The 27,365-nt window shown below is 30.3% G+C and overlaps 11 protein-coding genes across 11 annotated transcripts; 4 read left to right on the top strand and 7 right to left on the bottom strand.

Annotated features, from left to right (window-relative positions):
• Positions 1 to 483: 483 nt before the first annotated feature.
• On the top strand, positions 484 to 2,080 carry BX663DRAFT_525246 (uncharacterized protein; the record flags this gene model as incomplete). Its single annotated transcript, XM_051529738.1, has 6 exons — positions 484 to 962; positions 1,049 to 1,220; positions 1,284 to 1,411; positions 1,474 to 1,560; positions 1,639 to 1,883; positions 1,959 to 2,080. Coding segments are annotated over exons 1-6 (842 nt in total), but the record flags the coding sequence as incomplete, so codon positions are not given.
• Positions 2,081 to 2,435: 355 nt separating this feature from the next.
• On the top strand, positions 2,436 to 3,493 carry BX663DRAFT_262380 (thioredoxin-like protein). Its single transcript, XM_051521914.1, has 2 exons — positions 2,436 to 2,800; positions 2,969 to 3,493. Exons 1-2 carry the CDS (start codon positions 2,548 to 2,550, stop codon positions 3,325 to 3,327), a joined length of 612 nt encoding a protein of 203 aa, XP_051378408.1. The 5' UTR covers positions 2,436 to 2,547; the 3' UTR covers positions 3,328 to 3,493.
• BX663DRAFT_525243 (aquaporin-like protein) lies at positions 3,448 to 5,269 on the bottom strand. The gene is made up of 6 exons (XM_051529737.1): positions 5,233 to 5,269; positions 4,927 to 5,143; positions 4,667 to 4,743; positions 4,435 to 4,564; positions 4,312 to 4,355; positions 3,448 to 4,223 (listed from the first exon to the last, which is right to left on the bottom strand). The coding sequence occupies exons 2-6, from the start codon at positions 5,066 to 5,068 to the stop codon at positions 3,660 to 3,662; spliced, it is 957 nt and encodes a 318-aa protein (XP_051378407.1). The 5' UTR covers positions 5,069 to 5,143; positions 5,233 to 5,269; the 3' UTR covers positions 3,448 to 3,659.
• A 2,167-nt stretch (positions 5,270 to 7,436) lies between these two features.
• BX663DRAFT_525241 (uncharacterized protein) lies at positions 7,437 to 7,973 on the top strand. The gene has a single exon (XM_051529736.1). It carries the CDS (start codon positions 7,525 to 7,527, stop codon positions 7,762 to 7,764), a length of 240 nt encoding a protein of 79 aa, XP_051378406.1. The 5' UTR covers positions 7,437 to 7,524; the 3' UTR covers positions 7,765 to 7,973.
• Positions 7,974 to 11,550: 3,577 nt separating this feature from the next.
• BX663DRAFT_525236 (DDHD domain-containing protein) lies at positions 11,551 to 13,195 on the bottom strand (the record flags this gene model as incomplete). The annotated part of the gene is made up of 3 exons (XM_051529735.1): positions 12,650 to 13,195; positions 12,427 to 12,575; positions 11,551 to 12,349 (listed from the first exon to the last, which is right to left on the bottom strand). Coding segments are annotated over exons 1-3 (959 nt in total), but the record flags the coding sequence as incomplete, so codon positions are not given.
• A 131-nt stretch (positions 13,196 to 13,326) lies between these two features.
• On the bottom strand, positions 13,327 to 14,601 carry BX663DRAFT_262258 (uncharacterized protein). Its single transcript, XM_051521913.1, has 5 exons — positions 14,500 to 14,601; positions 14,258 to 14,405; positions 13,905 to 14,116; positions 13,577 to 13,820; positions 13,327 to 13,483 (listed from the first exon to the last, which is right to left on the bottom strand). The coding sequence occupies exons 1-5, from the start codon at positions 14,541 to 14,543 to the stop codon at positions 13,478 to 13,480; spliced, it is 654 nt and encodes a 217-aa protein (XP_051378404.1). The 5' UTR covers positions 14,544 to 14,601; the 3' UTR covers positions 13,327 to 13,477.
• A 105-nt stretch (positions 14,602 to 14,706) lies between these two features.
• BX663DRAFT_525223 (CCAAT-binding transcription factor (CBF-B/NF-YA) subunit B-domain-containing protein) lies at positions 14,707 to 15,406 on the bottom strand. Its single transcript, XM_051529734.1, has 2 exons — positions 14,983 to 15,406; positions 14,707 to 14,910 (listed from the first exon to the last, which is right to left on the bottom strand). Exons 1-2 carry the CDS (start codon positions 15,230 to 15,232, stop codon positions 14,759 to 14,761), a joined length of 402 nt encoding a protein of 133 aa, XP_051378403.1. The 5' UTR covers positions 15,233 to 15,406; the 3' UTR covers positions 14,707 to 14,758.
• Positions 15,407 to 17,837: 2,431 nt separating this feature from the next.
• On the bottom strand, positions 17,838 to 19,724 carry BX663DRAFT_533383 (Na+ dependent nucleoside transporter C-terminus-domain-containing protein; the record flags this gene model as incomplete). Its single annotated transcript, XM_051530522.1, has 3 exons — positions 17,838 to 18,161; positions 18,249 to 19,440; positions 19,540 to 19,724. The coding sequence occupies 3 exons, from the start codon at positions 19,722 to 19,724 to the stop codon at positions 17,838 to 17,840; spliced, it is 1,701 nt and encodes a 566-aa protein (XP_051378402.1).
• Positions 19,725 to 22,736: 3,012 nt separating this feature from the next.
• BX663DRAFT_422271 (HAD-like domain-containing protein) lies at positions 22,737 to 23,291 on the top strand (the record flags this gene model as incomplete). Its single annotated transcript, XM_051522415.1, has 1 exon — positions 22,737 to 23,291. A coding segment is annotated over one exon (555 nt), but the record flags the coding sequence as incomplete, so codon positions are not given.
• A 478-nt stretch (positions 23,292 to 23,769) lies between these two features.
• BX663DRAFT_555922 (kinase-like domain-containing protein) lies at positions 23,770 to 25,278 on the bottom strand (the record flags this gene model as incomplete). The annotated part of the gene is made up of 5 exons (XM_051531675.1): positions 23,770 to 23,909; positions 23,992 to 24,730; positions 24,832 to 24,918; positions 24,983 to 25,179; positions 25,233 to 25,278. The coding sequence occupies 5 exons, from the start codon at positions 25,276 to 25,278 to the stop codon at positions 23,770 to 23,772; spliced, it is 1,209 nt and encodes a 402-aa protein (XP_051378400.1).
• Positions 25,279 to 25,686: 408 nt separating this feature from the next.
• Positions 25,687 to 27,365, bottom strand: BX663DRAFT_525200 (t-SNARE). Its single transcript, XM_051529733.1, has 7 exons — positions 27,156 to 27,365; positions 27,037 to 27,089; positions 26,868 to 26,971; positions 26,654 to 26,813; positions 26,490 to 26,590; positions 26,191 to 26,415; positions 25,687 to 26,127 (listed from the first exon to the last, which is right to left on the bottom strand). The coding sequence occupies exons 1-7, from the start codon at positions 27,314 to 27,316 to the stop codon at positions 26,020 to 26,022; spliced, it is 912 nt and encodes a 303-aa protein (XP_051378399.1). The 5' UTR covers positions 27,317 to 27,365; the 3' UTR covers positions 25,687 to 26,019.

Here is a 27,365-nt window from a genome sequence, read left to right as displayed (position 1 = left end):
ATGTTGGTCTCAATATGGTATTGAGGTAAACTTACAAGCTGTCTTCTCTCTTTTATTATTATTTACATGATGAATAGCCTATCTTGAGTCATTTACGTACTATGGATCATGATATTTTTCCAGAAGATTATGTTCGAAATATCATTACTAAAGAAGATCAATATATAGAAGCCTTTGCAAAAGGTTTGTACATATTTATATATAAGGAAAAGAAAAGCCGTCTATTTGCCATTATTAGCTTATCTACATATATATTAACTGTTTCTATAAAGATATTGTCAAAAAACAACCTTTACATATTTATTTGAATGCCTGTAATCGATTAAAGATAGAACCTGTCAAGGAAATCAAATTTAGATTATCGAAGCAAACTTTAACCAACATTTCACTCACTGGCTTAAGTAATTGACTCTTATTCTTATCCATTTCCTGATGATGAATAATCTTACGTAGTTTTTTTTTTTTTTTTTTTTTTTTTTTTTTTTTTTTTTTTTACGCTAGATATCTCATCCAATCAAATGATTTCGCTTCAACAAGTTATTCAGCACTCTAGATTACTTCAAACCCTAAAATTATCCTCCAATATGCTGCGTAATCTTTTTTTTTCTTTTTTTTTAAGGTTTTCTATATAAACTTATGATTAACTTGTATTATTATTATTTTAGACAATGAGGATCTTAAAATATTATTAGAACAAGCTAACTACGAAACATTGGGCGAGCTTCTTCTTAGTAATAATCTATTGACATCTCAGTGCATTGATTTGCTTCGACTCTTTAGGCTCCGCTCTATTGATCTTTCACATAATCCTATTGGACCAACGTTCCTTAAACAATTGCCAGAGCTATTAATGGGTATACCATCACTTAAATACATTAATCTAGAAAATACAGAAATTGGAAAGTATACATGTATTGAAGAAGAAACAAAGCAAGCCTATGACCAATTCCAATCACACAAAAGTAATATAATATATAAAGAACAAATGAAATGTAGAAATGAATTAACAACGAAAAAAAAATCTATCTATCTATCTATCTATCCATAGTGTCAGCGGCTAATTTATTCATCAATTTAAGTAATAACCATTTTGAAAATGATATGTTAATACAATGGACATGGCTGTGGAAAAAACTTAAACGTCTCTCAAAGCTTGAGATAGCAAGTGTAACAAGTGATTTTGGATGGGAAAATTTTGAAGCCTTATCAGATTTACCAACGTAAAATAGAAAGCCAATAGAAAGGTTTATAAACTTTATTGATTTTTTTTTGGAATATGATAGGTTATCAGATTTAAGCTTTAAATATTCTATTCGAGAAACGCTTAATAATTGTCGACTTTATGAATTTTTCAAACTAAAACCACGCTTGAATCAATTAGATTTAACAGCATGTGGACTTGCATTAGATGGTAATTTTAAATTTTAATTTACTAAAAAAGAATTAAATAAAAATAAATAAATAAATAAATAGATATGGTTACTTTAAGCTACAGTCTTGAATTTGTTTCAAAAATGAGAAGACTAACCTTAAATTCAAACCCAAAAATTGGCGATCAAGGCAAGTAAAATAATAATAGAAAAAAAAAAATTTGGTAGGTTTATTCACCCCCTAATTTTTTTTTTTTTTTTTTTTTAGGTGTAAAATTATTGAACAATGTGATTGAAAAAAGAAAAATTGACATACTGGATATATCGGATTGTCAACTTGTTCATTTATCAATTTATCTAAAATGGACAGGTTATCTTAAACAAATAAATATGACAAAGAATCCTAAATTATCATTTGCAACAAGAGAAGAAGAAATGGCCATTGAAAACCAACTGTGTAATAGTCATTTAGACACGCTTATGGCCATGATTAAACTAGACAATCACTTGAAGGTAAAAAAAAAAAAAGGAAAAAAGGAAAAAGAAATTACTAGAAATTGGTTTTAATAGTCCGCTCTTTTGTCATAGTTAAATTTAAGCTCAAAAATACAATCAATGATTAGTTTATCTTATCAGCCTTCTTTGGGACATTTAGCAGTAAATTCACCATTTGATGATGACGATGAATAAAATAAACTCTTTTAACCTTTTTTTTTCTTTTTTTTTTTCTTTTATCCTTCAATTCCTATTACCCAGATAATATTCTTTATTTTGAGGCGGGGAATTTATTTTTTATTAACTATCATGACTAAGCCCTTTTTTTTTTTTTTTTAAACGAGAACAATAAAGCTAAACATATTGACTATTGTAATCGGAATAATTTAGAAACGCGGTTTAATTGTTTTTTATGGATTTTAGTTTAATATTTTAATTGGATAATGTAAGATTAGTAAACAGGATTTAAAACCCAGTTTTTTTTTTATTATTCATTTTTTTTTTTACTACTCACTCCATTTAATATAAATACAGAAGTTTTTTTTTTTCATTTTTTTTTTTTTTTGGTTTTCTTTTTTTATTTTATAATATTTTATAAACATATTTATTCCCTTCTTTATTTAATAATAACAAAATAAAAAAAATGGGTAAGAAGACATAAAAAAAAAACAATAGTATTTATATGTTAGATAACTTACATTGTTCTATAGTCGCTCAAGTTCAAAAGCCTGCACCCAACTTCACTGCTCCTGCTGTTGTTGATGGTGAATTCAAAGATATTTCCCTCTCTGATTACAAGGGAAAATATGTCGTCTTCTTCTGGTATCCTATGGATTTCACCTTTGTTTGTCCTACTGAAATTTTAGCTTTCTCTGATCGTATCAAGGAATTTGAAGCTTTGGATGTTGCTGTCATTGGTGCCTCTACTGATTCTGGTAAATATTTTTACTACGCAAAAGAGAGAGAGAGAAAAAAAAAGAGAGAGAGAGAGAGTGAGTGAGTGAGGAATAATAATAATAATAAAGTTGCGGAATGTGGAGAAGAAGAAAAAAAAAGTGTGTGTATTTGAACGCGTCGTTTTAATTTCAAAAACTTATTTTTAGAATTCTCTCATCTTGCCTGGATCAACACACCTCGTAAGCAAGGTGGTCTTGGTAATATGAACATTCCTCTTTTGGCTGATAAGACAAAGGCTATTGCTCGTGAATATGGTGTTCTCCTTGAAGATGTTGGTATTGCTCTTCGTGGTCTTTTCATTATTGATCCTAAGGGTATCGTTCGTCAAATTACTATCAACGATTTACCTGTCGGTCGTTCTGTTGATGAAGTCATTCGTTTGATTGAGGCCTTCAAGTTTACTGATGAATACGGAGAGGTCTGTCCTGCTAACTGGAAGGCAGGTGAAAAGACCATTAAGCCTGATGTTGAAAAGTCCAAGGAATTCTTTGAAGCTGTCAACTAAAGCATAATACACAAAAAAAAAAAAGATAACAAAATTTGTATATAAAGAAATAATATTTGTACACAACATATATGAACAAAAATATTTATTTTAGATTAGATATTATCGCCTATTGCAATATTTTAAAAAAAAAAATATGCAAAATTTATTAATAAAGTTTTCATATTTTGTTTTATTAAACGACACTTTTTTTTTGTGTGTGTGGAATAATACAATGACCATCATTGGATATGATTAAAATACATATACATAAATGTATAAAGTCCTGGTAAGCAGGAGAAGGGAGATATATAAAAAAAAATAATTTATAAAAAGATATACACCTGCTATCTTTAATCTATAAAAAGGATATATACAAAGCCTCCTACAAGCCCTCCTAAAAGTGGTGCTATCAAGGGCACAATGGCATAATATCCGTTTATCCAAAAGACGTCCATACCCCAACCTGCAATCGCGGTAAATAAACGAGGACCGAAATCACGTGCGGGATTCAGGGAGAACCCAGAGGTGTATCCTAAGCTCATCACAAGTATCATGATACCTACTGCCACCATAATGCCTTGAGCTCTCTTGAAGGGTAAATTATTCGGATGACCCGAGACCATGACGATGAGCAAAAGTAAAGCGGTTCCGACCATTTCAGACGCGACTGCAGTTCCTAGTGTAACATGAGGTGGGGCATAGGTTCCAAAGATACCTGCTGTACCGAATTCACCCAGGATTTGACGTTCTCCATGATCAAAGTTGGTAAGAGCAGGTTGAATGAGAATGTACAAGACGGCTGCTCCCACAAAGGCACCTGAACATTGAGCTGCTATATAGATAGGTACCTTGTGAATTGGAAACCCGCTAAAGACACTAAAAGTTAAAGTGATTGCCGGATTGAGATGTGCTCCCTTAAATAAAAATAAAAGATTAAAAAAAAAATGAGTAAATAAAAAGAAGAAGAAGAAATTTTTTTTTTTTTTTTTTTGTGTTATTTACAGAAACATGGCCTGAAACACAAATGGCAATCAAGACAGCAAGCCCTTTTTTTTTATTATAAGAAAAGAAAAAAAAAATAAAATAAATAAACAAATTGATGTCTTTTTATATATAATATGTTACCTGATCCGATAGAACTCGTTAACCAAGATTTATGCGAATTAGTAGCAAATAATGTTTCTTCAGCAGCAACACCACAAAGTAAAAGAACTAAAATCATTGTACCAATAAATTCTGCCAAAAACTCCCTATGCTATAGTAATATACACAAAAATATACATGTATAAACAAATATGTATATAAAAAAAAAAAAGTAAGAGATACATGTACTACACGCGAACCCATCATGTCTTACAGTTTTCCTGAATCGTTGAAAATACGATATGATGGTTGCACATCGAGTTTTAGGTGCAGTACTTATATCATCTACTGCTGTTATACATGTTAGTTCTTTATTTGATAATAATGAAAGTGTAGGAACAGCAGTTAAAGAAGAACGTGTAGAGGACATTATTGAACATAATTCAATTAGTGTAGATGCTTCTATTTATAGGGCAAAAAAAAAGGGGGGGTGGGGAGGAGGGGGGAACGATATTTAAGAGATTTTATACTTACGATTATTGAACTTGGCATATGAACTAGATGAGGATATTAACTTATTATTATTTTGCTGTGATAATAGGGGTTGACGTTCTTCTTCCTCTACTAATTGAGTAACAGATGAATTAGATGATGAATTTAACTCCCAATTCCCCATAGTAGTAAGAGTTCTTATTACGATGATGATATAATAAAAATGAAAGAAAGACTAAGGGAAAAAAAAGAAAAAAGGGTAAAATAAAACAAATATTAACTATAAATATAATTAATGTATTACTGTAGACTAAAACATAATAATTAATCTTGTCTTTTTTTTCATAGACAGCATCATTACTCTTTACTTTTAGCTATGTTTATTAGTTTCATTTCTTTTCAAGAGAATGAATGACTTTATCTTATCTAAATAGTTTTTATATCGTCATCCTTGTTTATTCATTCTTTTTTTTTACCAAATTAGTTTCATGTATTTTATTGCTGATTTGAATAAAAAAACCCCTCATCACTAATTTGGTGTTCATTATTAGATTTAGTACCTGAATTGAATTTCATTCCAAGGCATTATGCTTTACCACAACAAAATAATTTTTTAAATTTAATTTCTAGCGGCGTATTATTATTATTATTATTTTCGGTTTGGAAATCCGAACAAGTAGTAAGAAGAAATACTACTATTATTTTTTGAAACATTGGCTTATTTCAACGGCTTTTATTACAATAGTAATTGAAAAGACTAATAAACTGTTTGAATTGCTTTAATCGTGTATTTTTAATATTATTTCCTAATAATTAAGATAATAATTGCTTGTTTCTTTTTTTCATTAAAAAAAAAATACATTTCTAGTAATGGTATATGGATGACTACTATTGTTTCAAATAATCTATACCTATAATATAACGCCTTCTATTATCGTGCTTATCAAGAGTTTTCATATAGGATAGACTATTTGGTTATTTAATATTTTTTTTTCACAGTGACTGTTCTATTATTACAGGAAGAAAAGTTCTATTAACAGCAATTCACCCTTAGTTTTAAACGAGAAATTTGAAAAACTTGAAGCAAAAGGGACAAGAGAATATGGCAATCTCTCCCAAAAAAAAAAAGACTTTAAGAAAACATTTCAAATAGTTTGCTTATCATCGGGGCTATTGATCTATATAAATTCATGGTATTTTCAAACCCAAGCCCTAATAGCATGGAAAGGTAAACTATATTCAAAAGAACTAACTTTGTAGTCTCATTTTTTTTTAACTAACTTAAATAGTATCAGCAGAAATTATACCCTGTATATCAAATACTCAACTTCTTATATAATGATTAATATATATGCTTGTAAGGTATTAAGCAAAGCCAGAAAGAAGAAGGGATTTATCATAATAGTAAAGCATTTTTTGAATTTTGAGAGACACGCTAAATACAAATTTTTTTTATTATTTTTTTCCTTGTTTTTTTTTCTTCACAATTGACATATAAAAAAAAAAACTCCCCCAAAAGTGTTTAGAGGTGGGATAGGATTGAAATTATTGAGTTTTATCTATTTTATATGAATATCTAACTTTAAGCTGATAGTTTACCTTCCCTCTCTCCCGAAAAAAAAAAAAAAAAATCAATCCCGCTCCTTTCAGTAGCTACTACTGGTATTATACTCATTCAATTCATTTATTGAGAACAGGATGGTTCTGTTTTACATATAAACACGCTCCTCATCTCTATCTAATGTTTGTGTGTATTATGTAATGACCAAGCATCATGTTGAAGATTATTTTTTATTTTCAATATGTTTAAATCTTTTTTTTTTTTTTTTTTTTTTTTTTTTTTTTTTTTTTTTGCAACTAAACTTCTTTGGTAACTTCATTTTATGCATGCCCTCCCATGTCTTTGGGTAAGTTTTGTTTTTTATTTTTCTAAGCTTATTTCTTCTCATAAAAATTATGAATTATAATTAGATAAACAAGGGTGTTAAAAAAAAAAGCCCGAAGCATTATTTGAAAAAAAGCAGTAAAATAAGATAATATTCATGGAAGAGTCATATTTTTATCGCTGTTTTTTGTAATATACATGTATATAATGAAAATTGAATGCTAGCTTCCTTCCTCTTCTTCTTTACCAGATAAAATATAGAAGCTTATTATTCTATGATACTCCTATCCAGTTATATAAAAAAAAGGGATTATTTGTAGAGTCTTGAGAATACGTATAGATTAAAACATTATGCTATTTGGGAGGGTGGTGGTGGTGAGAGAGGAATCTAGAGACATTTATAACGTAATGAAGCCATAAAAAGCAAATAAATAGTTGTCACATAATAGAGAAGAAATTATATGTCAATTCGGTTGGCTTGAATTGATCTCATCCATCTTTTGCCAAAAAAAATCTTGACCTTATGAACCATTTTTTACGTATTATTATTACAGCATTATTCTTTTTATACATGTATAGTTAGATTTTATTTTATTTTCATCATAATGATTGAAAAACTTACTCATATATAGATAACTATGAGAGAGAGAGACTTTTTTTTTTAATTTATTTATTTCATTATAAAAAGAAGACATTTGTACAAGAGAGAACCGATTTATTTTTTTCTTTTTGATTGATTTGAATAATAAATAACAATGTCTAACAAGCAAAACGAAAGCCAATTTCATATTGATGATCAACAAGGTGTCGAGGGTAACTTCAATAGGAACTCTACCGGAAATACACAAAATAAGAATTCAAATACTATGAGCTCTGATGGTAGTCAATTGAAAGGAAATCAAGAAGGTAAACATTTTACCACCAAGGATGAAGCAGCTGCTCTTGAAAAGGGTGAAAGCAAGCAATATGGCACCTCTGCTGCTCGTCATCTCTAAAGAAAAAGGAAGCGAAAGATTTGATAAGAATAGCTAAAAAAATAAAAATGCAAAATGTGTATATATTGTATATAAAGTGCAATGAATAAATAATATTATTATGTATCAAATTTAAGAAAAAAAAAAGATATTGTATAAAATATTGCTAGTATTTTGTTTGAATATAAAGGCGTTTATACAAATGAGTTGCTTTGTTTTTACGACTGTCGTCCACTACATATTTGCTTTGTATTGTCTTAATTATAAAAGAGATGAAGATGTTGTTTACGAAAGCTTTTCAAATTATATAAAAGTATTACTGTGTATATCATACTATCAAATCATAATATGGAAACAATTATACTGATTGAATCTATGGTGTATTATAACCTAATCTTTTGTGTGTGTGTGTGATCTAAATATAAGCAGTCTATATATTAGCATATAATGCCTTTTCTTCTTCTTTTCTAAATATTACAGTCTTTATTATGGCTAAAGTACGTACAATTACGACTTGATGAGTTTGTATATAACTGGAATATATTACACTGGAATTGTTTAACGACAAACAAAAATTACACGTCTCCATTTTTTTTTTTTTTTTTTTTTTTTTTTTTTTTTTTTTTTTTTACATTAAATCTAGCCTGGTGAGTATCTAAATACCTAAGGATCTTTATTTTTCTTGATAATTAGAATTAGTAGAGGGTTATAAATATCATGCTATGTTGAAAACTACATTCCAATTTAATTCTAAGACCTCGTTAAAGAATTATAAAAATAATACCATCTATTATATATTTGCATAAAAACTTGATAATAAAGTGTTCATTGTACGTGTAATTTTTTTTTTTGTTAAAAATAATAGCTATTGTAACCTACTACTCAATAATTTAACCTTTAGATACAAAAAGATACATTTATGGCACTTATTAAGGATGAATCCCTGGTATATGTTAAGGAGTAGACTTTTTTTTTTCTTCTTTTTCTTATTATTACTTGATGAACATGCATCATTAAATGGGTAGCAGTAGTAGTCATTCTTCTTTTGTTACTGGCTTTATTTAAACGGAGTTGTTGCTTATGTTTCATTTTGTAGCAGTAGCAGCAGGTACATTTTCTTTTTTCTATTATTACAATGAATGAAAATTAAACATTTCTAAACTGTTTCAAATGCATTAGTATATGTGTATATCTTTCTCTGTATATATAAATGATAAGCCATATATATATATATATATAAAAAGATTAACATGTTGTTTTTGTACGTTATAACGCAGTTATTATCATTAGAAAAGTAACAAGCTGTTATATACAATAACTGTAAATAACTTTAACCTGCATAAAAACTTAACAATGTAAGTTTCTTCCTTTTAACTGAAAATAAACTTTATTTTCCCCCTCATTCTAAATAAGCTACAATTGTAAATAAAATAGTTATAATTATATGATTAATGATGTATAATAAAGAGAAAAAAAAACCCCCTCCCAATTTAATAGCTTCATTTTATTTTAAAACAAAAAAATAGATAGTATTGATAAAGACATAACATGTTGAGTTTTTTTTTTATTTTTTTTTTAAAAAAAAGTTAGAAAGGAGGAACGGCTATGGCGTTTATTTTTCTATTTTTCTGTAGAAAACAAAAAACTAAAATAGGCAAATTTAAATAGAAATATGGGACTCGTACCATTTTTTTTTTTTTTTTTTTGACAATCATAGAATATTAGAAAAGAAAATTTTCCTTTGAAAGAAATGATTTGTATTATAGAAAACAAGTAAATAATGCATTAAAATGAAATACATATATAAAGAAAGAATAATTTTTGTGCCTAGTTTTTTTTTTATCATTATATACTAAGCTAATTCTCTAATTTTATATATTTATATACATACCTTCATATCTACCTACATACATATATAGTAATAATTTTAATATATTTAACTAATAACATTTATTTACATATTATACAATATGGATTCTCTTGATCTTAAATTACCTAAATATATGGTCTACTGTGTGATAGTAGCCTGTCTTGGTTCATTTAGTAATGGTTGGGTAATTGGTTCTGCTAATGTACCAGGTGAAGTGACTCACTCTTGTGAAAATGGTAGTGCTCGTATCTCTAGTAGCGCCTTCCCTGATTGTCTCCCCATGAATACTAGTCTTTGGGGCTTTGCTGTCTCTTCTTTCTGTGTTGGTGGTCTTCTTGGTGGTTTCTTTGGTGGTAATATTCAAACCAAGTTTGGTCGTAAGAAGACGATTATCTTTAATAATTTGGGTTGGATACTTGGAGGCCTTTTACAAGGTGTTGCAGTAAACCCTGCCATGTTTATTGTGGGTCGTATTCTTTGTGGTCTCTCTTGTGGTCTTGGTTCCTTGGCTACTCCTACCTATGTTGGTGAAATCTCTACTATCAAGGCTCGTGGTACTATGGGTACCTGTAATCAATTTGCTATTGTCATTGGTATCTTGCTTGCCTCTGTCATCGGTCTTCCCTTGGCTAATGTTCCTCTCTGGCGTATTAACTATGCCCTTGTTGCTCTCCCTGCTATTGCTCAATTCTTCTTGATGTCTGGTTGTGTTGAATCTCCTCGTTATCTTATCTCTATCAACCGTATTGAAGAAGCCAGAGAATCACTTCAAAGACTTCGTCCTAATACAAACATTGATAAGGAATTTTATGGTATGGTTGAAGGTCAACTAGGTGCTGCTGCTGCTAGAGCTATTACTGGTATGGATAGTAGTGCCTCTGCCGCCAATAAAGATGAGACCAAGTCCTTTGATGATCAAATTGAAGATGGTATTGTTACTGCTGATGAAGGTGCTCGTGAATCCATGAACATGATCCAGATCTTTACTGATTCTCTTATTCGTCGTATCGCCCTCACTGTCCTTGCTCTTCATGTCATTCAACAAATGATTGGTATTAATGCTGTCATGTATTATTCTACTACTATCTTTAACATGTCCTTCTCTGCTGAGATCTCCAAGTATATGGCTATTGTCACTACCGTCGTCAACTTTGCCTCTACTATTCTTTCTTTAATCTTGATTGATCGTATGGGTCGTCGTCCTCTTTTGTTGATCGCTGAAGCAGGTGCCTGTATCTTCTGTGTCTTGTTGATCATTGGTTATGTCTATAGCTTGGGTCCCCTTTTGGTTGTCGCCGTCTTTGGTTATGTTGTTTCATTTGCTATTGGTGTCGGACCTATCCCATGGATGATTACCTCTGAAGTCACACCCGTCTATGCCTCCTCTGCTGTTGGTGCTGTTGCCACTGCAGTCAACTGGGCTACTAACTTTGTCATTGGTCAATGCTTCCCTCTTGTCTTTGAAGGTATCAAAGGTTACTCCTTTGCTATCTTTGCTGGTATTGCTGCTCTTGCCTTTGCCTTCACTTATCTTAAAGTCCCTGAAACCAAGGGTCGTTCTCTTGAAGATATTGTTAAGGGTTTTGAAAGAAACTAAAGCTAAAACTACTTTGTTCACTATTTTATTTTATTTTTTTAATTCATATTAATCCATATATTCATTTTTTATTATTATTATTATTATTTTAATTATATAATTTAACTATCAATAAACACTATTTCATTACATATAAATGAATGAGCATCTATTATCAATCTATTCGTATTCGTATAAATGTGTTTATCTATTTTTGTTTATTTTATTCTGTAAGAAATAGTATAGAGATGAATAATATTCATATCAAACTTGCTAAAGAAGAAAAAAAAAAGATTTTTTTTCCATGTGTGTGTGCGTGTTTTTTTTTAAAAAAATATAAACTAACTTTATGGTAGCTTCTTATTGATATCTATATATTTCTCTAATAAGAAAACCTGCAACATCAATATCCTTTTTTTTTAAATAAATAAATAAATAAATGAACAAGTAAATTAATCACAGGTAAATAAATTTATTACCTGCCAATAGGACATATGTACTGATAGCGCACTCAGATACGCATTTTCCAAGATGCCTTCCTGTAGATAATAATCTACACGTCCCGTCGAATTCAATGTTTTTAATTGAGCAGCACCTTTAGCCAAGCTACGTGCTTTTATCATATTAGGATCTGTTAATGATCTTCTTTCATCCAACAACAACATCCTACTACTTTCATTGACTTCTTGTTTACCACCACCACCACCTAATGATAATCCTCTCATTAACATGGCAGACTTTTGAAAAAGATCTAACCTGATAGATTCAAGCACGGCACCTGCCTTATTGGCTAATTCATTTCCAGCATTTAGAACCCGTTTTAGCCCACCTTTGATATAAGGAATGGGCACTGGTTTCAATTGAGCACCATAGTGACGAACAATGAGTGGTTCAAGACGATAGGCCACAGGATCCGATTTATGAAAGATATTATAGATATTATCAGCGGCTGGATAAACAAAGGTAAGAGACTTTTTATCATTTTCAGGTTTATGGGTCGTGTGTCGAGAAATGATTTTATTGCCTCTCAAAAGCAGTATCATACCCAGTGGTGATCCTATTGCAAAAAAGTTTTTCACAGGAAAGTCTAATGAACAAGATGTAGTTATTGTATTCAGATTAAAAGGCTGAGCACAAAGAATATCAAATCCCAGTAAAGACTAGTAAACATAATATAAAGAAGTCAAAGTAAGTGAGTGAGTCGATAAGTAGTCTATGCTATTATTTATTTATTTACCCCTAATGAATGAGCTAAAATAGAGACTTGACCATTGTTCTTTATAAAATTAGGATTTCTTTGAATAAATGTATTATAGACACGATTGATTTCTTTTGTAACCACTTGAATCATAAGATCATGATACTTGCTTGTCATGTATAAAGGGACTAATAATAAAGTAATAGATTTTTTTTTGTTTAGTTCCTTTTTCAACCTATTTATTGTTCCAATATCTTCTTACTGTCAAGAAACACATCAGCCACTAGATTACGAATGTTAGGAGCACCATCTAGAGTAATTTCTTCTAAAGTAGGACATCCTCCTTCATCTATTATATCATCCAACATAACACCAATATCAGATTCACTCTCTTTATTTATTTCTTCTTCTTCCACGCCAAATAATATATTTTTACGCCAAACGATAGGTAAAACTTGTATTCCATTTTTTATATTTTCCTTTGTAGAAATAGAAGAAGGCCATGCTGACTTGATTGTTTTTCTTAATATATTAACGTCTTTAAAATCATATATAGAGTATTAATTATCTAATTATAAACAAGTTCATGAATGATGACATTATTTTACCATGTACAAAATTCTGTCCTGTAAGACGTTCAGACATTTGCTGACCAATACTATAATTATGATAAGGAATGGAACATTTAGTGACTGTCTGTCTATTTATCTACAGCTCTCACTTTCACTCTCACTCTCACTACTACTACTACTCTCACTCACTCTCTCTCTCTTATATTTATTTACCCATGAATGACAAGTACAAGTTGATTAATAGTTCTCATTTCTTCTTCACTTTCTTCATTCTCATAATCTTCAGCAGCTTGTTTCGATATCTTCTTTTCTTCTTCTATTGGACTAGGTTCCCGTCTTAGTTCTACTTCTTCTTCTTCTTCTTTGTCTGATAATTTCACATTTTTTTCTTTTCCTTCTTTTGACTTTTTATCATTTTCTTCTTTTTAAGGACTTGATCATATCCACGTACAAGTGATATCTTGACATTATTCTTGACTGTTAATTTTATAAAAAAGTTTTTCGAGATCGTTGTAGTTTCATCTCTATTATCAAAAAAAAAAAAGATATTAATATGTGTATATCCATCATATACAAATATACATATATTTTTTTGTTTATAATCATTATTACTGTACTAGCCATGCTTGATATGCATTGTTATAAATAATGTATTGATTTGTATAAGGATCTACTAATGTCTCTCGTTTTTCTCCTTCTCCTTCTTCTTCCTCTATTACAGTTGTTTGTTGTAATTCTTCTGTCATGATCAACTGGGACACTTTTTCTTTTGTCGTCTCACCTAAATCTAACTCTGCTGTTGTTTCATGATTATGATTATTGCTATCATTATCAATAATACATTGATAAGGCTTATGCTTCCTAAAGACCAGATAAAAAATTAATTCTACTCTCTTTTTTTTTTTTTTTTTTTTTTTTTTTTTCCTATGTATGTGTGTACATTACTGATATCCTTCTTCAATCTGATAGGCTAATGTTTCTTCACAAGGTAACCAAACCCCATCCACTTGCATAAACCAAGTAGCACGACGTACTTCAAATACAGGACCTTCCCAATAAATAGGACTTATTTCTCGTTTCAATAGATTTACTTGGAATAAATAATCTTCATTCACAGGTACAATAGTATTATTATTATTCATTTTATCTAATTCATTCTAAAAAAAAGATGTGTAAGAGAGTCAAGACTTTCTAGTTTTACTCATGGTAAGTTCCATAATATATGTATGAATATATATATATATGTATAATTGGACGAGAGGAAAGAATTCTTTATTTTTTTATTTTTTCATTCTTACTTTATATGCCCTTTCAAGTGCAAGATTATCTCGTTTAGAAAATAAAATCCATTTTTTGGAAGGTGTTCGTGGCTTTGGTGGTTTTTTTTCTCTTTTCTCTTTTCGAATGGCGATGGGATCCAAGATGGGACTATCGATTGCATGAAACCTTAAAAAAAAAGACACAGACATGTACATTAGAAATTGTACTAATGTATAAAACATGTGCACGTATATATATATATATATATATATATATATACCATTGAGCAGTTAATGAAGGAGTTGGTAAATTTGAACAAGTCATTATTTTTTTTTTTGTTTCCAAGAGGGAAAACAATAAGATAGAGATAAAAATGGAGTTTTAAAATCCCCTCTTTTTTTTTTTTTCCTTTATCTTTTACAACAACACATGCATCATCCTACTATAAGTTATTTAAACCCAGTTTCCAATCAGTTAACTTGCATAAACACCCAAAAAAAAAAAGAAAGAGGCTTTATTAAATAAATAAATAAATAGAATTAAATAGTAGATTGTTGTTGATTAAATTGATTTGTATTCATATTATTAAAAGGAAGATGATGATGATTAAGAGTATCTTGATCTGATAAAGAAGAATAAGAATGGTTTGATAATTTACCCGTTCTTTCCAATTCCTCTACTTCTTTTGCAGCTAAAAAAAAAAAAAAAAGGTCTTATCGATGAATAAAAATAATAATTTTTTTTTTTTTTTTTTTTTACTTACTTAGAAATCGACCACCTGGACCTCTTGGCCTTCTCATGGCATGTTTGTGTCTACTTTCATGTAAATAAGGTTTTCTTCCTTTATTTGATAATTTATTCATTTCTTCTAATTTAGCTCTTGCAATTCTACGTTTTAAGATACGATGATATTGTTTAGCATTTACATAAAGAGGTTGTTCTTCAGTTGTATTTGAGTCTAATGAACTTGAATTATAATCATGTGTAGTAGTAGTAGTAGTTGAATGTACCATAGATGGCTTGTATCATAATATTAAATAAGAAAGTAAGTATGTAAATCAATCAAGCAAGCTTTAAAAAAAAAAGTATTTACCATTGAAGAATAATGTGATTGAGAATAAAGAGTGTGTGGTTGTAAAAGTGGATGATTGTTATTTTCATAATTTGTTGTTGTTGTTGTTGTTGTTGTTGTTGTTGTTGGATAATTGTCACCATTTGTGGGAGTAGAAGAAATCAAATGATGATGTTGTTGTTGATGTGTTGTTGTATCTGTCATTGGCTATTAAATTTAATAAAGAAAAAAAAAAAAAAAAAAAAAAAGAGAGAAAGATTGGCTGCTGAAGAGAAAAAAAAAATTTATGTATGTCAAAAAAAAAAAAAAAAAAAAAAAATTATAGCCAGGGTTAATACTATTAAATTCTGAGTTTTATTATTATTTTTTTTTTTTTTTTAAATTTTTTGGCAATGAGCATGTAGCGACGAAATAAATGCGCAATATTGCCCGAGCCAGTTATAGAGGGGAAATAAGAATAAAAACCTTCCTAAAGGACAAGAAGGGAAAAAGAAAAGAGCATTATTTTAGAATTAAGAGAAAATACAAGGAGGATAAAGCGAAAAAAAAGTGAGAAGAAACAATTTAAATACAAATCAGATCAAAGGGACCAGGAAGACACACACCATTGCTTGGACAACCAATTCAGCAGCTTGAGACCAGGATCGTCAAAATCAAGAGGAAATTTATCATGGAAGCAGTAATCAAGTTTATGTAGAATTGTACAAAGAATAGGCCATAAAGTATACCAGCTCGTACAATCAGAAGGACGACGAGGTTTATATAGTGAAAGCAAGTTGAGGAGGAACGAGATGGGATCTTCGACTGAAGTAGGCATGTAGAGACGATGATGTACATGTAAGCACTCAATAGCATGTTGCCGGCTCCAATTATGAGACAGATGAAAGATACATTCTTTAGGTTTACCACCCGGTAGCCAGCCAAGTCGCCATCGAAGCACTCGGCTACGTTCTGAGGTAGTCATTGGTAAGTAGAGGATGGGATCCAATTCAAGAGTGGGGCGTGAGGAAGACAATAGGATGGAGTTAGTGTCTTTACGAAGGGTTTAAAATCGATCATCTAGTCTAGAAATTGAGCACGAAGAGTGTAGAATTGTTTTCGGTCGAGCGTTGAGATGATTGGTGAGCATAGATGTTTCCACAATGTAGTTTAAGCCAATTTATACCAGTGGGAATGATTATTTGGGAGCTGAACATGAGGCAAAAGATGGGCAAGAAGAGTATCTGCTGGTAATTGGGAAGTTCGAAAGAGGTATTGCGCTTGAAGAATTGCAATACGGGCCTTCATGGATGGGAGGTTGACAAGATGAAGCATGACTTTCGCCGAGGACCGCGAGTGACCACCAAAGATACGTCGAATGCATGAATTCTGAAAAGTATCCAGTTTTTTGGTAAGTCCAGCAGAAAGAGAACTGATGGCAAGACCATAATCTAATTGAGAACGAACCATTTGATTATGAAAACGAGATACAAGCAGAGGTGGAAAACCTTTGGAGTTGAGACCAATAGCAGCAAGTTGATTCATAGTGAGAGAGACTTTATTGATATTATGTTGGATTAAAGCAGCATAGTCAAGTAGACCACCAGGTTTTATAGGAACACCAAGATAGGAAAATAAGGATTCTTTGGGAATAGCAGTACCATATAATTGATATGGTTGAGGATCATTGGTAGGAGCGATTATGACACATTTTAATGGGATCCACCGATAACCTAAATAGTAACTATGGACTTCGCATTGGTACAATAAAGAAGTGAGTTTCTCGGCGGAGGCAATAAAGACGACATCATCAGCATAGAGTAGACAATTAACGGACAGTAAAAATATAGCAACTACATCAGTAGTGGAGGAGTCATTGAGCTAGTGTGGTAACCTCAAACGAGCTGGAAGCTGGTTGATATAGATTGAATATAGAAACGGAGAGGTAAAATTTGATACAGGTGAGTTTATTTTATTTTATTTTTTTATATTCGTTTGAATACTAATTTTCTTTTGTCTGATTTTCATTTTTATTTCGTTTAAAAAAAGATAAGAAAATTGTCTAAAAATTAATTTTGATTCGTCCAGAAAAAAACTAACATAGTCTATATTTAAAGTAAAATGACATTGGAAATTAAATACCTTGATCGTTGTTTCATCAGATAATTACTACTACTACCACAAAAAAAAAAAAAAAGAAATAGCAAATATAATATCATCATTTAATAAATGTTTACTGCTACGTAAAAAAGGGTCTTTGATGATGTTTATTTGAAAATAAAATAGTTGCTGTTATTATTGTTATTTCTTTATTTAAAACATATTTGAACCAATCAAATGTATATATGTAATAATAATAATAATAATAAAGGGTATATGAATAAAGTATTATTTACCGACAATAAATTATCTTTAATATCTCAACTTTTTTTGATTTAATTTAATTTGTATGAATGTATGTATATAGATGTGTATGTGTGTGTGTGTGTATAATATGGGATTATGCAATAAATATATATATAAAAAAAAAAAAAAATAAAAAAAAAACTATAAATACATATTTATATTTATAAAAGCATGCCTGCAATGGTTGCAGAAACCCAGGTACAGACAGCACCACATAACATGGCAGACACAGCTAAACGCGCAATATCACCACTACGTTTTGGTGCTAATGTACTTAATACACCAATTTGCATACCCACAGATCCAAGGTTAGCAAAACCACAGACTGCATAAGTAGTAATTACATGTGAACGATAAGAGAGAATATTTTTATATTGCGTTGTTAATGCTTCATAAGCAACAAATTCATTAGCCCAAATCTTGGTAGCTAAAATCTGTCCAACTATCACAACATCTTTTGTATCTACTCCCATAATCCAAGCAACCTAATAATAGATGATATAGATTACATTATATTAGAAAATATTTCAACTATATATATATATATTCATATTCATATCTATATACTTTACAGGAACAAAGATATAGCCAGTAATTAATTGTAAGGTTAATTCATGAATCGTTAAGAAATTACCAAGCCATGTTAAACCAGCATTGACAGCATATAACAAACCCAATAAGGAAATTAAATTGGCACACATCAAGAGAGCAATGTTCATACCCGTGGCTGCACCAGATCCAGCGGCATGTAAAACATTTGCTGGCTTTTCATCACTAGGTGGTACTCGTACTTCATTTGCTGTAATCGATTCTTCTTCTTCAGGCATACGTAACTTGGATACTGCCAAGGAACAGGGGATAGACATAATACAAGATGTCAATAAAGCTTGTCCCGATACACCCATAGCAATATAACCATACAAGACGGATCCTGAGATCGTTGCAAAACCAGAACACATGATTTGATGCATCTCAGAATTGGTCAAGAAGGGTAAAAAAGGTTTAATAAGTAAAGCATTTTCACCTTGTCCTAAAAAGGGAGAAGCAACTGCGACTACCGATTCTGCACCTGATACCTGTAAAAGCGCCATAAAGAAGACTGCACATTTTTTCAGTAAAAATTGAAGTGCACCAAAATAATAAAGAACTTGTACAGTGGCTGCAAAGAAGATGACAGTAGGGAAGACGGTGACGGCAAAGAGTCCTGAATCTGCTACTTTATCTCCAAATACAAAGGAGGTACCGTGTGATGCCTTTCCTAGATAACCTTGTGCAAAATTAGAGGCCCATTGGAAAATAGCTTGACCCACACTACAGCGGAATACAAAGAGAGCCAAAATGAATTGAAATAATAGACCGGTTAAAACTGTATTCCAGTTGACTTTACGACGATTACTGGAGGTAGCCCATAATACGAACATAAAGACAAACATACCAAAGAGACCGATAAGACGTTGAATACGTGGTGATTCAGGTTTTGCTGGTAATGAGAATACAGTAACCACAATCACGGCTAATACAAAGATCGCATAACTTATAATCCGAATTCGATAGGGTAATTTCATAATAGGTTCCCCTACTTTACGAACACACCACGAAAATGGACGAGTGATGATAGTAGTAGGCACATATTTGAAGAGGAATTTAAGACAGAAAAAGGCGTAAATAAGACCCAAGACTAAGTTTTCTTTATTATACCCTTTAGGAACTTGAAGGGCATAGGCAGCTGCTAAGAAACCTGTGAAAATGACAAAATAGGCAATACTAATAATAATAATGAACGATCAATTTCTACTCTTTCTCTTTCTTTCTTTTTTTTTTCTTTCTCTCTTTTAATTTCAAAAAAAAAGGTAAGATATTTACTGAATAAAGGGTCTATAACGCCTATAGTATTGACGAAAGACACTATTCTTTTTTGTTTCTTCTTCATCATCTGTTGAAATTTCAATTGAAATTGATTTATTATCTGTTATTGCTGCAGTAGTAGGTATATCAATAGCCGTTGTTAAGCCTTTTTCTGTCTTTTCATTATTAATTTGGTTCTTCATATCAGAATGTGATTCTAATGTATCTGTCAGTGTTGTATAGGTACGATGAATCATATCATTATTTGAAGAAGTATGTTGTTGTTGCTGCTGCTGCTGCTGCTGCTCAACATATAATGCTTTTTCCACATCATGGCCATTACCATGTTCAAGACTTTTATTGTCGGTCATTGATGCTATATACAAATATATTTATTTTTTTTTTCTAGAAAAAAAAAAGAAACTTTAAAATAAAAAAAAAATAAGGGAGAAAGTGTAAAGGTATATTTTTTCTTATTTCAAAACTTCAAAAAAAAAAAGGGGGAAAAAACAAGAAGGAAAAGGATGGTCTTATCATTAAATTTGACAGTTTTTATACAAGAAAAATTTTTTTTCATTTAATTTGTTGATTGGTTAAAAGAAAAGCTGAAAAACAATTACAACGAAAATGTCAGAAAAAAGGTTTCTTTTTTTTTCATTGTTTGTTACCAATAGATCAAAGCGTGAGAACATTTGATTGTGTGGCAAATAAAGTTAAGTAGCACATACTTTGACATATTTCACCTTTTCCTTTTTTTTCCCCTTTTGACAATATAATTAACTCGTAAAGATGTACATATAATAACATACAGCTCTGAAGAAACGGAATTATTTGAGGTAAAACACTAAACAAACTAAACATTAACAAGGATTACCAGTTGAGATTTAAAAAAAAAACCCTTAGTAACCAATCTTATTTTACGAATAAAACAGCCCCAATCAAGCTGAGATTTCTACTATATATAAATTTTGAAAAAATAAATAGATAAAATAAAATAAAAATACATGCATTTCTTTATATTATCACTTTTTATTGTTCCTATGATGATTATTAATTTTAATTTATATGAAGTGGTTGTAACTGTTTTACATAAAAAGTCGATAATATGATGCATTTATTATCTTGAAACAGAGCTCAGACATGTTTCAGAATAGATCGAATAGTAGAGGGTGACGACACAAAGCAAAATTTTAAAGGAAAAAATATATATATCATGATCAATTCTCTTATTCTTTATAAGAGATTTCTCTACTTGGAAGCTGTATATAGAATTAACACATCTATTTATGTGTCATATATTTAAAAAAAAAGCAAAGAGGGGATAAAATGGGCAATCCAGAATTTTTTTGATTCGAACTTTAAAAAAAATAAAAATAAAAAATAACCTCCGACTTATCTATTTCATTTTAAATCATAGGCGCACATGACACCAGATCAAAATATAGCCAAGACATTAAACGCGGCTAAATAAGTAAAGTCTACTTTTCAAATTCAGATTCCAAACAAATATTTTATTTTAATTTATATAAAAAGGGAAGATTGAGAAAATTTTATTAAAAAACAATTATAATCCTTTCTACTTTTGAACCAAAAAAGAAAATAAAGTTATCGCTATGGCTACTAAATACTTACTTTCCTTATATTAGTGGTAACACAAAAAAAAGGCATAAATACCATTCTTTTCATAAAAAGCCACTTTTCCCTCTCCCATGTTATATCTATTTATTCTAATGGAAGTAGTGTATATTGAATAAATTCTATTGGTATCTATTCTGTTAATTATTTTCATGCTACTATATTAAATTTTCTTAAAGTAATATACCTTGTTTACACTTTATTCCTTATCATAATGTGGAATATCAAAAGGGAGAGAAGGAGAAACCAATACCAATTACTATATATATATACAGAATATAAAGAATACATTCGATTTTACATGTACTGTTAGCTTATCTTTTTCTTCATATTCAACAAAGCTTCTTTAAATACATTAAAGAACTTTAAGAGCTCCTCCACTATGAAATCAAGCAAAAATAGTTGTACAAATAAGATCAAGATAGCAAGGGCATAAACATCTACATTAAAAGGCTCTGATAAATGTCATGTATCGACTCATCTCGTATCGATAAGGTAGAGCAACATCTTTTTACTTACAAACATAACTTCTTCAACAAGATCAATGACATGAATTATACCATGGTTTGAATAAATTTGGATCAATGCCTTGTAGCGATTGATATTTCTTTGATAAATCCTATCTACATCATAACCCTACTCGTTGCAACAGCTCTTGTGTACTCTTGGGATTCAAAAAAAAAACTGTTTTTGACATGTAAAATTAGATGGTCAAAACCTCTATAAGATTAAGGTCAGACCCCGTCAAATAGATATCAATTGAATCACATAATTACATCAACTATTGCCATGCCCAGATATTATAATTCATTTGTTTCATCAAAGGAAGTATTAGGTTTTAACATCAATTTATGTACACTAACATATATCACATAGAAGGCAATCAAAAGAATGTTCCTTATTCTATTACCCTCTTTTCGCTGCTGCAAATAAGTTCCAATATAAAGTAACTATATAATAGTCAAGCTACTGAACATGGGAATATCAATAGAGAGATTATGTTTATTTATATAAGAATTTTAGAAATGACTTGACTACCCTAAGTCTTTTCATACTTACCAGTACCTCTTTATCACTATATCGTATATATATCTTATGGAAGACTATCCATTCACTTTTATTACTTTTAGAGAGTTAGTTATTTTGTTATTTCACAGCTTTGTAAACAAAATACATAAAATTGAGCTTTTATGATAGTCTTTTTTTTTTTTTTTTTTTTTTAATACTCAAAAATATATTATTTATTTTAACAATTTTTGACAAGGCTTATAGCTAAATTGGGATACTGTTTTTTATTGTAGCATGATATTTATAACTTTCTACTATTTATGATTATCAAAATAAATAAAGATCTTTAGTATCTAGACTTAATGTAAAAATACCTTTTCTTGCATCTCGTTAATACTCATCATAATAATTTAATTAGTTTTACTATATTCACCCCAAAACACACCCTTTTAAGGAACATCAAGTATTTGTATTTGTTTATTTTATTTTTTTTTCGTTTTATATATTTTTTTTTTCTTTCTACAGCGAATCATTGCATTTGTAATCTTATGACTGATAAAAATTTAGCAGCACCTACTAATACATATCTCAAAGCATCAACCTATCCAACTATTCAATTACCACTACCGCTTATCAAAAAACAGTTACTTGTGCTTGATCTCAATGGTACCCTTATCTCACGTATCAAACGACCCAATGGTGGCTTCTACTTACGTCCACATCATTCCACATTTTTCGATTACATCTTTTCTAATTTCGTAGTCATGATTTGGAGCTCTGCTCAGAAACATTCTGTAGAGGCCATGTGTAAAGTGATTGATTATCCTCTTCAACTGGTTTGGGATCGCAGCCATTTCGGTCTGTCAACTGCTGAATTTTATAGTAAAATAGATACAATTAAAGATCTGGATAAGGTGTGGGAGGTCTTACCAGAGTTTAATGCCGCTAATACAATCGTACTGGATGATACACCTTTCAAGTTGGTAAAACAGCCCTATAATTTAATAAAAGTGAGTACATTTCAACATGGCGATAAGTGCGATCATGAATTGTTTCATGTCATAGATTATTTAAAGACAATACAGTTGCAATCAAACGTTACAAACTTTGTAAAGAATAACCCTTATGTGACATCCAAAAATACACCAGATGAGGAATGTGGTATCGTGATACACTTTTCAAGATCTGGAAAGAGAATATCCCAATCAGAAAATCACCAAAGAGTGAAAAAGGTCAAGATTTCGATAGCGGAAGAACCAGCAAAAGAAATATTAAGCGAAGAGGGAGAAATAGAAGGAGCAGAGAGAAAAGTAAACATAGAAACAAAAGAAATAAAGGCAGATGATATATCTTCACAGAAAATAATAGAGGATGCGATCCAAAAAAAGATATTAAAAAGGAAGAAGAAGAAATTAAGAAAGGCTATGAAAAAGAAAAAGAATATATCAGCACAGGAAAATGACGATTTGCCACCTATCCGACCCTTTGTAAAAGATGCGATAAATTCAATTCGTGCAAGTATTAAAAGAAAAAAATTACAGCAGCAAAATATAGATTAAATGACATAATTTATTATTACAGTGATTTATTACAGTATTTTTTTTTTTAATCCAAATTATGTAAACGTAGTTCTTCAGGTGGAATAGGTATAAAGCTGTGTATATCGATTCCCATCTTTTCTTTTAAAGTATTCATGTAATGATTTGGAACAAGTTTATGTATTAAATCAGGTCTTATCGAAAGTTCTAAATGTAATAAAATCATTAATATTTATATACATGAATACATATTTTTTTTTTAACTACATAAATTTTGCACTGCTTTTACCTTCTCGCGTAAAATTGAACAACTCAGGTAATTCTCTACCTGTTGTCAACTTTGTTTCAGGATTTCTCAACTCATCGAAAAATGGATGGACTAAAGCCTCACTCGCTGTTGGTCTCAGTTTTGGGTCATATTGTAGAATATGTGAGAGGAGGTCTAAGGCCTCTGGTGGTGCCCTTGATCTAAAGAATACTTTAGAAAGTGGATGTGGCTTAATGATAGGAAACTTGTGCTCCATATAATATTCGGGATTCATTGTTAATATTTCTTCTTTCGTAGGTGTCCCTAATACTTTAATGATCTCTACTAATTGATCAATTCCGCTTTCTCCAGGAAATAGCGGTTGTCCCAGCAATAATTCAGCCATTACACAACCTGAGGACCAAATATCAATACTGGTTGTATATCGACTAGCACCAAAGATAAGCTCTGGAGCTCTATAATATCGAGAACAGATGTAGGAGACATTAATGGCACCTTCTACTAATAATTTGGCGGACCCAAAATCACATAATTTAAGTAGACCCGTGATAGGATGAACTAAAAGATTTTGGGGTTTAATGTCTCGGTGACAGATGCCCAACATATGGGAATAAGCGAGGGAACGGAATAGCTGATACATATACAGTTTGATGATCAGAAGAGGCACAGATTGTTTAATTTTGTTGTAGTGACGACTGACTCGATAGACAGTTTCTGGTATATATTCCATGACAAGATTTAGGTAGATTTGATCATCTTTCTTAAAAAAGCGTTTCGGGAGCATCACCATGAACCAATGGTTCCAAAGTAGAAGAGATTTAGTTATGATGATTAATAATTAACTGAGTATTTATATCTCACCTTATTATCGCCTTGAGTATAGAAATATGCTTTTATACTACAAATATTTGGATGATTCATGACCTTCATTATTTCTAGTTCTCGATTCTATTAACAAAAAATAAAAAAAAGTTAACTCAAAACTGTCTATTAAAGGTACATATAATTATACCTTATATCGTTTATCTTGTAATACTTTTTTGATGGCTGCATCATCGCCTGATTGATCAAGCTTTACTTGATATACAACCCCAAAAGAGCCGTTGCCGATCACTTTCTGATGTGAATATTGTAAATGAATATCTTGTCCGCTTTTTCCATCTTTAGCTGCTATACGAATTGTTCGAAGTGAATCAAATGTATTCCCCACTATTTTCAAAAGTATAAATATACCATTATATCATTATTGTTTGTTTAGTTACCAGAAAACTTGAAGTTGCTAGAATGTGTAGAAGTAGAAGAGGTCATAAAGTTCACGAGAAAAAAAAAAAAAAAAAAAAGATAATAATTTAATTTGTGCTTTTTTTTTTTTTTTTTTTTTTTTTTTTTTTTTTTTTTGGCTCAGCAGTCGTCTCATTTTATAATAAAAAATCGCACAAAGAGTCAACAAATCTCTCTCTACTGCTTAGGAACCAGATATCATTATGTAAGCAAAAAAAAACAATGCAGCAATTACTGTTATTATTGCTATAAGTAATACTTTTTATTAAACTTTACATAAATATCAATAGCAGCATACTTCTACTAAACAGGAATTACTAGTGCTCTATATCCCCCCCCTCTACGTCATAATAACGAAGCTATGATTAAATTATATAGGCCTTTTTTTTTTTTAATACATATATAATGAAACATAGTATCATTTATATAACTATATATTCTTTTCTGTTAAAAAATGTCTGCAAAAAACCCAAAAAATGAGCAAGAAGCCTTCGCTATTGAAGAAAAAGGACTTCGACATCAATTATCCCAATCGGTTGAAGGACAGGAAAGAATAGTTGAAGATTTAAAGAACAGTTCTAGTAACAATAAAACAGAACTTGATCAAGAAGTTGATCATTTGAATAGTTTGAAGAATGAATTAACACTTCGAGAAGAAAAGAAGAACAAGCATTAAATTATTTATAGAATAAGGTAGTCTGCGGCCTTATTAAAAGGTATATTTATCTTGCTTCTTGCATAAATAAAATATGCTATTCATACAAGTATTTAATGTCGTTTTAGCTTTACAATTAATATAACAATTAATAATAAAATAATCAAAATTAAAAGTAATATTAGTTTTCGTTTTCTTGCTTTATTTTGGTATCGAGCGCCCTACACAAATGTTTGTAAGAAACTAGTTTTTATTTTCCTTTCCTTTTTTTTTTCTCCTATTACCTTATCTAATTGCACTACTGCATCTTTAACCTGCACTGTCGTTTGTTCAATATTATAGTCAATTCTATCTAATAGTGACCCTTGATCAATCACAAGTGTCTGTAAATCTCGAAATATTTCGGCTAATTGATGTATTGATTTTGCAATTTGCGTAATCTCTCTTTCTCTTTGATCAATCATCGTTTCATTTGACTCTAATACTGCCAGCTGAGATTCTGTAAAGCCCTATATATGCATATTCATTGTTTTTTTTAAAAAAAAAGAAAAAATTAAATATTAATAATAAATTATTTCTTTACCACTTGTGCATCTTCATCTAGCAGTAATTCAGCCGCTTCATTACTTAGATCAGATTCCAATCCTAAAATATCTGCTTTTCGATTCTCCTGACCTTGTAATCCTATTATTACCGACAAATGAGTCATAAACAAAGCTCCATTTTTAATTTAAAAATATACCTTACTTTGTAAGTAGGATGATTGCTGTTTCCTAAAGCTTGTTGATACGTCTTGAACTTTTGTCGCTAAACTGGTTTGTATATTCCTTGCTAATTTATCATCTTGATCGGAATCATTTTCTCCAACTCGAATGCGTTGAATATCTCGTTTTATACGATAAAATTCCTAAATAAAACTTAGTTTATTTCTTTGTATTTAATAAGCCTAGAATTATCTTACGTTTGTAATTTCTTGTGTTAAGTTGTCAATGGCTGCTTCATCTGAACTTCGATCATCAAACCCAGGTAGTAAATGTTTGCGATGCATGCCTTCTAGCTTTGTAACTACAGGTAATAAATTAGTGTTTCGATTTTACTATTTCCTTTTTTTTTTCCTTGAATTATTTTACTTTTATCTTTTACAATGTCTAATGCTTCATCAACTTCGTCTACAATATCTACCCTATAATAAGAAATTAGTTTACTTGTATACAAAATCGTTTTTTGCCTTTTGAATTCATGTTATTACCATTTGGGCGGCAGCACGGCCATTTCTATGACATGATCTGAACTCTCTATGAGACCTTCCGTTTCGGATGCACCTGCTGAAAAATGATGAGCAGAACTTTGTGTTCTTGCATATGAGTTTCTATATTGAAGAAACAATAAAGTTCTACTTCGTGTAGCCATATTATTTAATAAAATTTAAAAATGAATAACAAAAAAAAAAGGGAATATT

The sequence above is a fragment of the Cokeromyces recurvatus genome (assembly GCF_025118155.1).
Source record: "Cokeromyces recurvatus strain NRRL 2243 chromosome Unknown BX663scaffold_41, whole genome shotgun sequence".
Taxonomy (NCBI): Eukaryota; Fungi; Mucoromycota; class Mucoromycetes; order Mucorales; family Mucoraceae; genus Cokeromyces; species Cokeromyces recurvatus.
This window is presented reverse-complemented; position numbering and strand designations above follow the sequence as displayed.

Excerpts from the sequence above, each read along its gene's own strand:
- BX663DRAFT_525200 (XM_051529733.1), bottom strand. The coding sequence starts at position 27,316 with ATGGCTACACGAAGTAGAACTTTATTGTTTCTTCAATATAGAAACTCA. Across the intron at positions 27,090-27,155 it reads GCCGTGCTGCCGCCCAAATG|GGTAGATATTGTAGACGAAG; the intron begins GTAATAACATGA and ends TTCTTATTATAG. Across the intron at positions 26,128-26,190 it reads CAGTAGTGCAATTAGATAAG|GGCGCTCGATACCAAAATAA; the intron begins GTAATAGGAGAA and ends ACATTTGTGTAG.
- BX663DRAFT_525241 (XM_051529736.1), top strand. The coding sequence starts at position 7,525 with ATGTCTAACAAGCAAAACGAAAGCCAATTTCATATTGATGATCAACAA.
- BX663DRAFT_262258 (XM_051521913.1), bottom strand. The coding sequence starts at position 14,543 with ATGACTTGTTCAAATTTACCAACTCCTTCATTAACTGCTCAATG. Across the intron at positions 14,406-14,499 it reads CCTTCATTAACTGCTCAATG|GTTTCATGCAATCGATAGTC; the intron begins GTATATATATAT and ends TTTTTTTTTAAG. Across the intron at positions 14,117-14,257 it reads CACTTGAAAGGGCATATAAA|AATGAATTAGATAAAATGAA; the intron begins GTAAGAATGAAA and ends TCTTTTTTTTAG.
- BX663DRAFT_262380 (XM_051521914.1), top strand. The coding sequence starts at position 2,548 with ATGTTAGATAACTTACATTGTTCTATAGTCGCTCAAGTTCAAAAGCCT. Across the intron at positions 2,801-2,968 it reads TGGTGCCTCTACTGATTCTG|AATTCTCTCATCTTGCCTGG; the intron begins GTAAATATTTTT and ends ACTTATTTTTAG.
- BX663DRAFT_525223 (XM_051529734.1), bottom strand. The coding sequence starts at position 15,232 with ATGGTACATTCAACTACTACTACTACTACACATGATTATAATTCAAGT. Across the intron at positions 14,911-14,982 it reads TCCAGGTGGTCGATTTCTAA|CTGCAAAAGAAGTAGAGGAA; the intron begins GTAAGTAAAAAA and ends TTTTTTTTTTAG.
- BX663DRAFT_525243 (XM_051529737.1), bottom strand. The coding sequence starts at position 5,068 with ATGGGGAATTGGGAGTTAAATTCATCATCTAATTCATCTGTTACTCAA. Across the intron at positions 4,356-4,434 it reads AACGAGTTCTATCGGATCAG|GGCTTGCTGTCTTGATTGCC; the intron begins GTAACATATTAT and ends ATAAAAAAAAAG. Across the intron at positions 4,224-4,311 it reads GTGTTTCAGGCCATGTTTCT|GGAGCACATCTCAATCCGGC; the intron begins GTAAATAACACA and ends TTTTTATTTAAG.